Source organism: Cervus canadensis, chromosome 5, assembly GCF_019320065.1.
Source record: "Cervus canadensis isolate Bull #8, Minnesota chromosome 5, ASM1932006v1, whole genome shotgun sequence".
Classification (NCBI taxonomy): domain Eukaryota; kingdom Metazoa; phylum Chordata; class Mammalia; order Artiodactyla; family Cervidae; genus Cervus; species Cervus canadensis.
The window spans coordinates 82,033,367-82,047,334 of NC_057390.1; the positions used below are offsets into that span (position 1 = coordinate 82,033,367).

At 47.4% G+C, this 13,968-nt stretch overlaps 1 protein-coding gene across 2 annotated transcripts; it reads right to left on the bottom strand.

Moving 5' to 3' along the window:
- Window positions 1–794: 794 nt before the first annotated feature.
- On the bottom strand, window positions 795–13,690 carry SLC66A3 (solute carrier family 66 member 3). Of its 2 annotated transcripts, none has more exons than XR_006269539.1 (8): window positions 13,168–13,588; window positions 10,155–10,237; window positions 10,004–10,073; window positions 5,991–6,048; window positions 4,372–4,492; window positions 3,575–3,616; window positions 2,876–2,985; window positions 795–1,873 (listed from the first exon to the last, which is right to left on the bottom strand). XR_006269539.1 is itself a non-coding variant. In XM_043469345.1 (8 exons), exons 2-8 carry the CDS (start codon window positions 13,305–13,307, stop codon window positions 1,782–1,784), a joined length of 606 nt encoding a protein of 201 aa, XP_043325280.1. In that variant the 5' UTR covers window positions 13,308–13,353; window positions 13,615–13,690; the 3' UTR covers window positions 795–1,781. The 2 variants fall into 2 exon arrangements, 1 of the variants encoding a protein (XP_043325280.1); XM_043469345.1 differs by lacking the exon at window positions 2,876–2,985 and adding an exon at window positions 13,615–13,690 and having other exon boundaries at window positions 13,168–13,353.
- Between the last annotated feature and the right edge of the window lie 278 nt (window positions 13,691–13,968).

Sequence of the window (13,968 nt, forward strand, 5' to 3'; positions counted from 1 at the left end):
CTTTCCCTAAAAAATGGGTATAGCAAAGAAATCTTATTGAGGTTACACACTTGGGGATCTTCAGCCCTATTGCTTAATCCGTGGAGAAATACAAAATCAAATTTCAACTAGGAGTTTGTGTCTAATGTAACATCAGTATTTTAAGGAACATGCAAACTTGAGAATCTCATTTGAGTGTCAAGGATAAGGAAAAGAAGCAGTCTGTTTCGGTAGAATAGTGTGCTGACAAGTGGTTTTCTAGAACTTTTTGGTAATCAGTGAGGTCTTTTCTAGGATACTTGCTGGCTCTCTGATCTGGGACAGGTTATTCAGTATGGGTTTCAGTATTTTCATCTGTAAAATGGAGACTGTTTACTTACAGGATTGTTGTGGGATTAATGTTGTGTACAGAATATCTGGGGTGGCTCTAATGTATGTTCCTTTCCCTTCCAAAGGGGAAAAATGGAGAACTCTCCACCTACGATACTATATTTTCTCTAAGGAGTTGCTTTAGGCATTGATAAAGTATATTTAAATAAAATATTTGTTAGACTAAAAAATCACACAGTTTATACTACTAGTCAGATGATAACTGCATATGAGAAAAGATTTACTTGGACTTTTTTTAAAATGCGAACTATGATTTTTAAAACTATAGAATGAATGACTTGTTTTTTTATTTTTAGATGCCATGTTTCTCTTCCTATTGGTCCCAAGCAGTAGTTCTAAAAGGATTAGTCAGTTTGTATTTTTAAAACTGTACTTTACCTAACTTAAAGCTAATCACATTAAAACAATTGAGTTTTAAGACTCAGAAGAGTTCAAAATAAGTTTATTTTATACAGGAAACATTTTCTAATAAACATCATTTACTTACTACATATAATAGAATAATGCTACTCAATTATTTGGTGAATGTTTTTAAATGTTAGGTTTTATAAGCTTTTATAGGAAAATACAGTGGATAATCTTAACAGCATGTTTAGAGTATGATACCATAATGAGAATTAAATCCATGAGAGCTTGGCAGAACCCAGCAATACTCTTTGCTGCATATATTTTCAGTAGGCAAACCCTGGTTGAGGTTGGCTGTATTTTGTACCAAATTCCAGTAACAGTTAATGTGCAGGTGTGATCCTTTTAAAAATGGCAGCATTGTGCTTGAATCTGGAAGTATATTGGGATCGCCCCTTCAAGTAGAGATTGCTGCTATCTTTTGTTATGAAATGCTTAAAGGCACAGTATGAAGTTAAAGAGCTACTTTGGTGTATGCATTCAAACCAGTTACATTTTTGCTTGCCTTGATATCTTTGCTATAGCCAAGGAGGTATTTTATGATAATATGATACAATAAGGCCATCCTATTGCATATGTATTACAATTAAACATTCGTCACAGGAAGTGAACCCTCGTAATTTATTAAAATTTCCAAAATCCCACTCCATTCATGTGCATTTGTGTTTTGCAGAGGGTGTAATTCTTAAAAGATTTTAAAAGTTGAGAAGTAGATGTAATTAGTTCCCAGAATAAGGGTCAAAGCTACTTCCTCAGAATGGGCTTTTTGGAAGACTTCCATCCATCACCAGCCTTCTCAGAACTGCAGATGTCTAAGTCCTACCTTAACCTAATAAAGTGGGGGTGGAGGATTTTTAAAAATCAACGTTTTTAAACAAGGGTTTAACTGGGCTTTTTCAAGTCTAAAGTATCTTTGGCACAGTTGACTAAACTTATGATTTAGCAGTGAGCTTTCTTTTCCTTTGGTTCAGTTATTCAGAATCCACCTTGTGTATAGGAATAATCCATCATTCAGACTTTATATCGGTCTTCCGGTAGTGAAGTATTGTAGCAGTTACCCATATATTTAAGGCCAGCATGATCACGAAACGTATAAGAACTGAAATCAGTCAAAAAAGAAAAGTGTATATTAAAAAATACTGTTTTCACATAAAATCACCACCTTCTCTTAAGTAGAAGCCTAAATAGGCTTAATGCTCCCTACCCCCCACCCAAAAGGAAACAGAACTATGGATCATGTGAACGTTAGTGCAACTGTGGTTCCAAATATTTCTGGGGAAAAAAATGGTCTTATCATTACTACCTCTGGTCACTTGGCCTGACTTCATGAATAATTTCATCTTAAATGCTTAATTTGGAGGAATCTGACTCTGGTTGGTAAATGCTACAACTTTTTAAAAACCTGTTACCATTTTTTTAAGCCTTAAGGGTGATGGTACCTTAGAAAATTCCATGTTAATTAAGCAAAAAGTAGTACACTGCAATCAGTTAAGATAATTCTGAAAAACATCAAGGTATGTTTTATATTAAAGTAACCATGAAAACGTAGCTTTTTGTTAAAAAGGAAAAAATAATCTCAATGACTTAATGAACACTCCTGATAAATAAGGTTTATGAGAATGTGTCTTTGGAGTTGTAAAACACTTTTAAGATAGCTGGACTGTTTTTAAGAGATTATTCTCAGATAATCACTTTATTATTCTCAGAAAGTTCACTTTCATGAACAGCTGTCACCTCAGATACAAAACAAATCACAATTAGAAGATTCTCGACCTTTTAAAATTAATTTTTAATATGAAATTTGTTTTGTTGTTCAATTATGGTTTGACTCTCCTTTGCAAGCAGAGAATTCACGTCCTATAGGGAAGCCTCAGGTTTCTCCCTTCCCCACTTGACCCAGGTATACGCTCTGGCCAGACAACTTTAAACCCTTCTCTCAGAGCTAATGTAAAGTACTTGAGCCAAAGATAAAACCCTGGGATGGGACTAGCAAATGCATCCTGCTGCTTTCTGGCACTGTGTCTCAGATAATAGTGAACTTCTTTAAAAGGTCTACACACCAAGGACACATTTCTCGTTTTCACAGAATAAGTCACCCTACCTGTTTTAATCATTTTCCAAACATTTATATGCTTGAAAACTCAGCCTAAGGAATGAATGATATTCTCTTTAGGTTAACCCAAGTTTGTTTTCTCCTCCATCACGGTAACCCTTTAAAAATAACAGAACAAGGACATGGAGTAAAATGATTGTGTCACTCCCCATCCTGCTGCCTGTGGGCAGTTCTCTGAGGCTCCCTGCCACTGCCTTCCCTCTCATTAGACTCACCCCAGGGCTCTCCCACCAGCCCTGCTGGTGTTCCTCCATCCTCCTTGCTCACGACCTCCATACGTGCTGCTCCTTGTAACAGTCTCTTCCCTCCTCATCCCTCTCCCCTTCAAATTACTCTTCCCAGCTCCCTCCAACTATGTCAGGCTTCCTTGTTAGGTGCTCATCCTGTCCTCTTTTGAAACACTTTACAATATTTTTCAAAAATTGTGTGATGACCTCACTCTTCATTTCCACTGCTGGAGTGGAAGCCTTAGGAAGACAGGAATCGACTATCTTGTGCATATTCTATCCCGGATACAGCAAGAGGGTGCTTAACTATACATGGAGACTGATGAGGACCTGCAGTATATTGCAGCTATCCTCCAGTGGGGCTAAACTGGCTCTGTTAAACCCCAAGATAATTTACAAGTGAAGGAGGCAGATGGCATAAAGTTCAAAGAGGACATGGGCAGAAAAATATTTTGCTTACTTGTAAGATCATTGGTGGTTATTAAAGTTGTCATTATTCTTGCTGTAAAAGAAAAATTTCAGCAATAAATATCAACTCAGACATTTCAATACTTAGCAAATATCTTTATATTTTAAATACAGGAATATACACTAACTATTCTTGAAAGATCTGAGTAGAAGAGAACCCTGGATGGAGAAGCTGATAGTTTAAGATTTTAAAAGAAACATGAAAAAGTATAATTCAAATATCAACAATTAGTAAATCTAATGAATGTAATAGCTCTGGATTTTTTAAAATGTTCCTACCTAAATAGAGTATATATTTTAGGTAGTTCCTGCAAGAATCCAAAGGAACAATGGAAATTGTAAAGTTGAGGCCAAACACACTATGGCTCCAGGAAAACTCCACTGCTGCAAATTATGTTCATTCACAAAAGTCAATGTATGATTCTCATCTCTTCAATTTATTACATCATAAACATGTTTAAAACAAGTTAGTGGATTTAATATAATCAACTTCTTGATGCTTTGCAAACGAGAGGACTGTTAATATTAGGTCATATTTTTGGAGAAAAGTGTCCTTTCACATTTTTTTAGCAACTGGGATACAGATCTTGCAGAAAATGGAGAGTGGTGTGCACAAAATCAGTCTTATAAATAAGGATACACTAGAGATTCAAGAGTTACATGCAAAGGATTTAAGCTCAAGGGATTATGACCCTTGGACATCAAGTTAGCACACCCCTCTAGGTAGACACCCCCACCACACATACGCTCCAACAGGGGACACCCCATCAATTAGAGCTGTGTTCTTACCTGCACAGGTATAAGAAGCGAGGCTCCACGTCAGAGCGCTCACAGCTCCTGAGTCCCTGCTCTTCCACAGGTACTGGAGCTGGGCAAACTTACTGGCTGCACTGATGAAAGTGCATAAATTCTGTTTGAAGATAAAACAGGAGAAAGGAGTCCCTTAGTTTCAAATGCAGAAGAGCACCAGATACTGAAAGCCCCTTTGTGGGGAGAAGGGGTGTTATGCTTTTTGGGATTCCCCAACCAGGGATTGAACCTGGACCACCGGAGTCCTAGCCACTGGACCACCAGGGAATTCCCTGAAAGCACCTTTGAAACCAAACTTTCACGTCAAGTAATAGCCAACTTGCACAAGGACAAAAGCCAAGTTTCATGATGAAGAATGGAGGCAGCAGCAGCATGCTTAGGTCTAAGCCACCAACCCCTTCAGGTGAGTAACCAATGTGCAGCCACAGGTAGGATGTAACCGAGGGTAAAACTCTGCAACGGCCACAAAGGCTTATCTGTCCCCACCTGCCAATAATAGACTGATGTATAGATACTACAGTAGAGCATGGGGGCACCATACTTGCACTGAGATTCATAAACTCAAAGCAGCAAGCTGGGGCACATCAGCTCTGAGTTTCCGGCTGTTTGGAGCCATGTGGTGAGACTCTGGCCCTGGGCTCCGTGACCTCTGCTCCCCAATGAGGTTAACAGTACAGCACCCTCCACCCTGAGCCAGGCCCAGGCTGCCATGGTATAACCCTACATATCTGCTCTCCGTATGTCACAAGGCTGAGAGCCAAGTCCACTTTCCAACAAGATGCTGGAGGTAGAATGGGTCGAAATCCAGGAGTTCGGGTGTGGCCGGCAGTGACCACCAATTAGTTCTGCTCCTTTTCCCATGAGGTAGACAAGTTCATGTCAACCACCATTTGATCTTTGGTCAAATGCTTCCTGACCTGCTACCAGAATCCTATTCTTACAGCAGGGAATTTCTGGCCCTTAACCAAGGAAGGAAAAAGAATACAGTGCTTATCCTTTTCCAAGGAAGAAAAAAAATAATATTCAGGGGGCAAAGTTAGAAAAATAATTAGTATGTAGTCAATGTGTAATTACTCACCTGATGATATGGTGCCAGTGGCAAAGAACCCACCCGCCAATGCAGGAAACCTGAGACGTGGGTTCTATCCCTGGGTTGGGAGGAGGAAATGGCAACCCACTCCGGTATTCTTGCTTGGAGAATCCCCATGGACAGAGGAGCCTGATGGGCTACAGTCCATTGGGTCACAAAGAGTTGGACACAACTGAAGTGACCTAGCAGCCAACCTGAAACTCTTCACTTCATGCTCAGTTCTTTATTCGACTACTAACTCCACAATCTGGTTCTCGAGGGCTCCCCCCGCCAAATGAAGTAAAAATATTGTGCCATAAATTTAAGTGAGAATACTGTCTTTTTAATATTTGGATAGCACTGGACTTTCATCCCAGCATGCTTTGGTACAGCTGCAAAGCACAGGGGTGCTTTCGGTACGGCGGGTTGAACGTCTGATCTATAACACTGTTTGCAGGGCAGGTGTCACGAGGAAAAGAGGGAAGACAGACTGCTGTGAACACACGTTCTTCTCGGGCAGATTACTCACCATGGCCAGATCTAGGATCCACTGCTGCAGAGTGAGGATGAACCAAGCAGACACACAGCTTACCACGCGCTAAGGGACACAGCAGTGACTTGTTGGACGGCAGTTCCACCACCCGCCCGTGGAAACAAACCGCGAACAGAGGTCACACGTCTAAGCCAAGTGTGGAACTGGGAACAACTCTGCTAGAACTTGTCAGTTTGGAAAAGACAAAAGTGGTCCAGGTGAACACTTGCTAGTTCAGAAGCACAGAAGCAGAATTCTGGAAGAAAATTACAAAGAACCCTGTGTTCTCGGACCCATCCTAGGGCTGGGAACGTTCCAGATGATCTTAACTGCCCATTTCATTCTTGACCATGTAGACCTCTCCAACATAATGTCAACAGTTAACGCACCTTTGATCTAAGATGTAACACAATTTATTTTTATTTTTTTAAAACATGAAATTGTGGGATCAGAAGCCTCCAGGGTCTAGCCGTATCAGTCTGATTAAAAGCAAAAATAATCACAGTGGTCGTGAAAGTGAAAGTCGCTCAATCGTGTCTGACTCTTTGCAACCCCACGGACTCTATAGTCCATGGAATTCTCCAGGCCAGAATACTGGAGTGGGTAGCCTGTCCCTTCTCCAGGGGATCTTCCCAACCCAGGGATTGAACCCAGGTCTCCCACATTGCAGGCAGATTCTTTACCAGCTGAGCCACCAGGGAAGCCCAAGAATACTGGAGTGGGTAGCCATTCCCTTCTCCAGCGGATCTTCCCGACCCAGGAATCGAACTGAGGTCTCTTGCATTGCAGGCGGATTCCTTACCAACTGAGCTATCAGGGAAGGATCCTCATTTGCTATGATCTCTCCCAGAATCATTCCATTCCAGACACAATGGTATTGCTATTCCTCGAACATTTTCAAGTGTACTTCATCTGAGCCCTCATACACTTACCTGTTTATCCTCTTCTTAGGAAAGTTTTTCACCTGGTATCTTTAGGGCTTGTTGGCTTACTTCCTTCAAGTGCTTACTCGTATATTACCTTTTCAATAAATAGCTCCTCGTCCACCCTGTGTAAAACTGAGATACCTCCTGTTTATTACCTGTCAGTGCTTTATTTTTCTCTGTAACTCATACCATGCAACATTCAATATATTTAGCTTATTAAATATGGTTTTGTTTCCCACATAACTTTTGTGAGCACAAAAAGACTGTGCATAGAACAAGACTGGCTCATAATTCATGTTCAAGGATTGACTAAAAAAACAAGTTAAGCACTTAGGATGCCTGATAAAGGAGATGTCTTCTGCAAAATTGTTGTCATATGAAACTGTTTACTGGTTTCCTCTTTCCTGCTAACTCCAGTGTAGAAATGACACAGTTGGGTAGAGCAATGCTAGGAGACAGGAGAAATGATACCTGATTTCCATCAAGCTCAGTGATACTGCAGGAAGGCAACCCGCCTAGAGAAGCAGAAACAAACACAGGAGGTGGTGGCCAGGCCAGGGCGGGGATGACCAGGAGCCTCTGCTGTGACCACAGGCAAGTCATTTTCCTTCTCTCAGCCTTGGTTTGCTTATCTGCAAAATGGGACTTAATATTCCTTACCCCATTTACCTCCTCACTGCTTTGTGGCATATTGTAGGGACTCAAGAGGCTGCCGGGATTACAACTAATAACATTATTTAAATGAAGGGCTTTGAAACAGACAATCCCTGTGCTCTGGCCAGTGGCAGTAAATACGAGCTGATACCAGAAGAAGGCAGCCTGAATCTAGGAGAAGGGAATTTTGTTTCTCAAACACTCTCTAATTTGAATTTTAAACTACTGTTGCCCAATTTTGTACCATTGCACCTCATTCCACTCATTCAAGATACACATTTTATAAAACTTGAGCAGCAGTAGCAGCAACTGAGATCTTAGAGCTGACTTATTTGTAGGGTGGCTAGACAGAGCAAAGTAAAATACAAGACATCCAGTTAAACTGGAATCTCAGATCAACAAGTGATTTTTTAGCATCAGCGTGTCCTGCATAGTATCTGGGATCTACTATTACTTATTTAAAAAATGCACTATTAACGTGGCTACTCTGCTTACTCGCGCTCTGTATGTCACAACTGGAAGAAGGAAGTTATAAACATGTTGATACTTAAGAGTTGCCATTAGCACCCACATTTTCTAATCTACACCTCACCATTTGCACAAAGCTGCTGCATTTTATTTAAAAAGTAAATCCCACCAAGCTTTTCACCTTTAAAGTACTCTGTTTTCTAAAGCCTTTTTTAACCAGCTAGGGCTGACCTTGAAATATTGAGGGGCAGGAGAGTCATGTGATCCCTCTTTTTTTTACAGAGGAAAACCGAGTCTGGGGTGGGGTCTTACAACTTGATCCAACAGTGGAGGGTCAGGACTCAGTCCACACCCAGTTCCCCTCTGCAGACAGGCTTTTAGTACAAGAGCCACCACGACCCTGCCATCTGCTCAGCTCGCCCTGTACTCCTGGCATTGTCATTCTAGAAACAACCCTAAAAGGTAGGCATTATGCTGCCTCTTCATAGATGGAAGAGCTGCAGCCCGGAGGACTGGGCTTTATGGTCAGGGCCCAAGGCCATCCAGGCAGCGGGCACGCTGGGGGTTCCCACCATTCCACGCCCACCTCCTCACATGCTCTGGGCAGATGAGGCTTGGCTGTCCCGCCCCCCTCACCTTTCCTCCACCCTGAAGCTCAGATCATGTCACTGATGTGGCACGACTGACTGCCACTCAAAAAGGCTCTCTTGGCCTCTTAAGGAGAGTGAAGTTCAACAAGAGAATAACGGGAGTTTTGACAAGCAGAATGAAGATGGAAGGCAGGCCCACGTGCACAGAACATGCTGAGTGACGTGAGAGGGGACAGGTCTGTGTGACGACCGGAGTCTGCGGAGACCTGAACCAGCTGTCAGGAGCCCAGACCCGCCCACTAATAGGCAGTAAGAAGCCAAGCTGACCAGGTGTGTTAGTAGCATTGTGTTACAGACCAGACATGCCTGTCATTACATGGGGACGTTTGGCAGGGAGGGAAGAAATGTTTCCTTTCCCCTAAAGAAGACACGTGGACAACAGAGGTGCTCCTGCAGCCCAGCCTTGAGGTCCTAAGTCTATATCCCACCTGGTGGGTCAGGGAACCGTGGGGCACCCTGGTCTCAGAGGGGTGATCCCAGGCACAGACATCTCGGGCATCTCTGGGCTGTGGAGATACATTCACCCACAAGGAATCTTACTTTGGGGATTGTTGTTTTCTTAATTTAACCAAAAGAATAAATATCTGGTAAAAGATCCTGCTTTAATAGGGCTTCCATGGTAAAGAATACGCCTGCCATGTGGGAGACCTGGGTTCGACCCCTGGGTTGGGAAAATCCCCTGGAGAAGGGCATGGCAACCCACTCTAGCATTCTTGCCTGGCGGGCTCCAGTCCATGGGGTCACAAAGAGTTGGACACAACTGAACGATGAAGCACAGCACAGCACAGAACCTGGCTTAATAACATCCTATTGGCAAAACGGGTGGATGTGAGAGTTGGACTATAAAGAAAGCTGAGCACTGAAGAATTGATGCTTTTGAACTGTGGTGCTGGAGAAGACTCTTGAGAGTCCCTTGAACTGCAAGGAGATCCAACCAGTCCATCCTAAAGGAGATCAGTCCTGGGTGTTCATTGGAGGGACTGATGTTGAAGCTGAAACTCCAATACTTTGGCCACCTGATTCGAAGAGCTGACTCATTTGAAAAGACACTGATGCTGGGAAAGATTGAGGGCAGGAGGAGAAGGGCATGACAGAGGATGAGATGGTTGGATGGCATCACTGACTCAATGGACATGAGTTTGAGCAAACTCTGGGAGTTGGTGATGGACAGGGAGGCCTGGCGTGCTGAAGTCCATGGAGTTGCAAAGAGTCGGACACGACCGAGCCACTGAACTGAACTGAACAGCAAAACAAAACACACCCCGCCGCCCCACCCGGTCCCAGCCCCGATTCTCAGATGCTGAAAGGATACGCGATGATGTATGGCGCTGCCCGTCTCACATCCCCGTTGAAGTGGAAGACACACAGCAGGAGGATGAGATCTGGAAAGGAAAGGCTCTGAGTAAGGGTGGTGGGGGAGGTGCTGAGGGCCGCGGCTGGGCAGGGGGATGGAAGTCGGTTACCTTGTGCGATGAGGATGGGGTACTCCAGGTATGTCAGCAGGGGGTACTCATAGTAACACTGGTACCGGAGGAAGACCAGGAACCTGGGGAGAGGGAGGACACTCCTGAGGTCAGACTCACCCGACCCCCGCAGCAGGCAGGCCTGGCTCCCACCCAGGAGCCCAGGTTTGTGCGCAGAACCCGAGAACTGGAGCCAGGCATCAGCAAATGGTAAGGACGGAGGTACAGAACAAGGGCTTCCCTTGTAGTTCAGATGGTGAAGAATCTGCCTGCAATGCAGGAGACCTGGGTTTGATTCCTGGGTCAGGAAGATCCCCTGGAGGAAATGGCAACCCACTCCAGTATCCTCGCCTGGAGAATCCCATGGACAGAGGAGCCTGGCAGGCTATACAGTCCATGCGGTAGCAAGAGTTGGACACGACTGAGTGACTAAAGCACAAACCACCACAGAACAAGAAGGATGAACTATCAACCGAATCATCTCTGCGACTTCTGGAGCTGGGACACTGGGGTCTGCCAAGCCGCTTTGGATGGTCAGTTAGAGACAGATCTGACGGGGAGGAGGAAGAGTGGGCTTCCGGACCCAGGCCTGCTTGTCTCTAAGGCTGGGCACTTCCGAGGCCCCAGGCAGCTGCCTCAGAAGGACGTACTCAAGAAGCCCAAGAGGCCAGGAAGCTCCTCTGAGGGAGCCATCCTGGGCGGGCGTCCGGGGCACAGGGCATATGAGGGCCCAGCAGTGGGCTGGGGAACCTGTGTTTTAAACAGGAGGAACATCCTGAGATGATTCCAGCAGCCTCCAGAGCGCTGCGGCGGGGGGTGGGAGGGTGGAGACAGGAGGACTCTTCAGTTCCTTTAAGAAAATTCTAGCCCTGGAGAGGCTGTAGCGTGGAGGTGTGGGGCATAAAGACCCCACGGTCCCTCCTCTCTGAAGAAGAGGCCTGAGCTTCCTGCCTTCCCAGCTCACACCCTGGCCAGTCCAGCCCCTTTGAAATCTAAATGCCTCTGTCATCATCCCCTCAGGTCTGTTTCCCCCGACCCAGACTGTAAAGACGTCCCCACTACCCTGCCAGGCCCCATGTCCCCCCCAGGGTGAGCCAGAGCCTCCACAGACCATGTGGACTTAATGGTTCACATCTCCTAAGCCAAGAAGGGGTGTGACCACCGCCCCACACCCTCACCCGGGGCCACGCTGTGACACTGGCCAGCACTTAGCCTCCGCCTACCTGCCGAGCCACCTTCCTGAGACCACCTGGACTCATCCCTCCAGCATCACCTGCTGAGGGGGGAGCCCCAAGGGAAGCACAGACTCCAAGACTTGGGTGCTGGGCTCACAATCCCCGGCAGTTACTAACCTCTGGGGCCTCAGCTTCCCTACCTGTGAAATGGGGATAAAAGCACACCTACCTCCATCCCCTGTATCTGCACAAACAGATGCTTTAAACCTAAGACCATGTCTTCAGCATCTTTCTCTGGCCTCACTGCCTCCAATCCAGCCTCCAAGCTTCTGTTTACAAGGCTCCCTGCCTGGAGGGCCTCCTTCTCCAGGTGGCTACCTCTTCTGGTCCCTGAAAGGATACCCAGGGGTTCCCCTGCCCTGAATGATGAACTTCTCAGTTCAGTTCAGTCTCTTGGTCCTATCTGACTCTTTGCGACCCCATGGACTGAGGCATGCCAGGCCTCCCTGTCCATCACCAACTCCCGAAGCCTATTCAAACTCACGTCCATCACGTGAGTGATGCCATCCAACCATCTCATCCTCTGTCGTCCCCTTCTCCCCCCCACCCCCCGGCCTTCAATCAAAGGGCACGGCAATCCACTCCAGTATTCTTGCCTAGAGAATTCCACCGACAGAGGAGCCTGGAGGGCTACAGTCTATGGGCTTACAAAGAATCAGGCACAACTGAACTTCTCACCAATTATCTATTCTCCCCAGAGAAATGGGGAGCACTGAGGCAAGGAGCACTTCCCCAGGGGGCCCCCAAACCGATGGAGGTCACACACCCTAGGGTTGGCCCCTCTGATGGGGGTGTTCCTGGAGAGACCCCACAGGTCCGAGGGTTGCCCCTCACGCCTTGCGCCCCAGAGGTCTCCTCTACCTTCCTTTTGGCGGGAGAAACCAGGTCCCACCAAGCGGCCTGCCCCCGCCCAGAAGTACTTGCCCAGGACCCGCCCTCAGAGTTGCCCGGTGGTAGCGCTGGGCAGCCAGGAGGGCTGGGCCTCACGGGGTGAGGGGTTAGACTGCTGGGTTAGGGTCTTTCCCACCAAGTTTACAACTCTGCTTTTCACCGTTCAGGTCTTTATGATTATTACTTTGCTTATTCAGAATATTACTACTTTTTCGGTAAACTGAGGTATAACTGATATACATTATATTAGTTTCAGGTGTATAGCATAATTCAGTATTTGTATATATTGTGAAATGATCACTGCAACAAGTCTGGCTATCATCCATCGCGTTCAGATCTTTAAACACTGAGTCAGGGCACCCACTCCTGACTTTTAAGGATAAACGAGCTCTTGCAACAGTCTTCAACTGCCGACTGGAGCGCCAGGTGAAGTCCAACTCCAACTCAAATCCCCCTCTACCTCCAGAAAGCTCTACCTTCTCTGACACCCGTGCACCGCCCCCCCCCCGCCCACCCCCGCAAGGTGTAACTTTTAAAAGCCAGAGGGTCCAACCCCTCATTTTATAAGGAAACCGAGACCCGAGCTAGGGGGAGGGTGGGTTTAGAGAGGATGCACACGCGAGTCTCGAGGGACCAGTGGCCTTGCTCAAAGCGGGATGACTGGTTTTGTCACTAACCGGCGGAGTGACGATTTCTCTGAGTGTCGGCTTCCTTATCTGTAAAACGGGCGTGCGTCCACTTTCGTTCCGGCGCAAGGCTAGGGGCGCAGCAAGGACGGAAAGGAAGTAAGCGGCCCGGGCAGGCGCTACTCCCCGGGCCGGGGCTTTGGGGCTCGGTTCCCTGCTCGCCTACTTTAGCAGAGCCGGGGCGCTCCCGGGCTTACTCACCCCGCCAGCTCCAGCAGCAGGCTCGGGAGGCTGATGCCCCGCGAGCTGCGCGCCCCCAGCACGGCCGAGATCTGCGGCAGCTTGAGCGCCGCGCACACGCCCAGCGTGCTCCAGTTGCACAACCACAGCAGCGTCTCCATGGCGCCCGCGTGGCTGGGATTCCGGGGGTTCCGCCGATCCGGCCGCCTGGCGAGGGGAGCGGCTCAGCTCTCGGCCGCCGGGTCCACCGGTCCGGTCCTTCCGCCTTTCCCGGCCCCCGCCCCCGGGGCCGCCCCGTCGAGGTCCGCCTCTCCGCTCCCCAGCCCCCGATCTCCGCCCTCCGCCCCGCCCAGGGGCTCCGTCTCCCGCGCCTCTGTTCACTCCGGCCGCGGCTGGTCCCGACTCCTCCCCCGGTTCGCCCCCACCCCGGGCCCGCTCCGCCGGGGGGGCTCGCCTCCTGGGCCTTACTGTCGGGGTGCGCTCCTCTGCCCAGCCCCTGGTCCGCGCCCCACCTCGCCCCGCCGGCCCCTCCCCGGGTCCTGTCCCTCCGCCCCCGGGCCCGCCTCGTGCCCTTTGCTTGCTGTGTGCCCGCTGCTGATTCACTTTCCCGCGATGTGAAAAACAGACTCGGGCAGTTCTGAGCCTCCGGGCGACGCCCCGTAAGGGGACGCTTTCCCACGGGTCGGCGGTGGGGGCAGAGCTTGAACCCCGGAGGGCGAACTGGCACCTCTCGCGGGGCAGAGGCCATTTTGTTAAGAGTTTATTACTCCTGAAACGTGTGTTTTGTTTTGTTTTGTTTTTCTCACTAAGCATTTCAGAAAT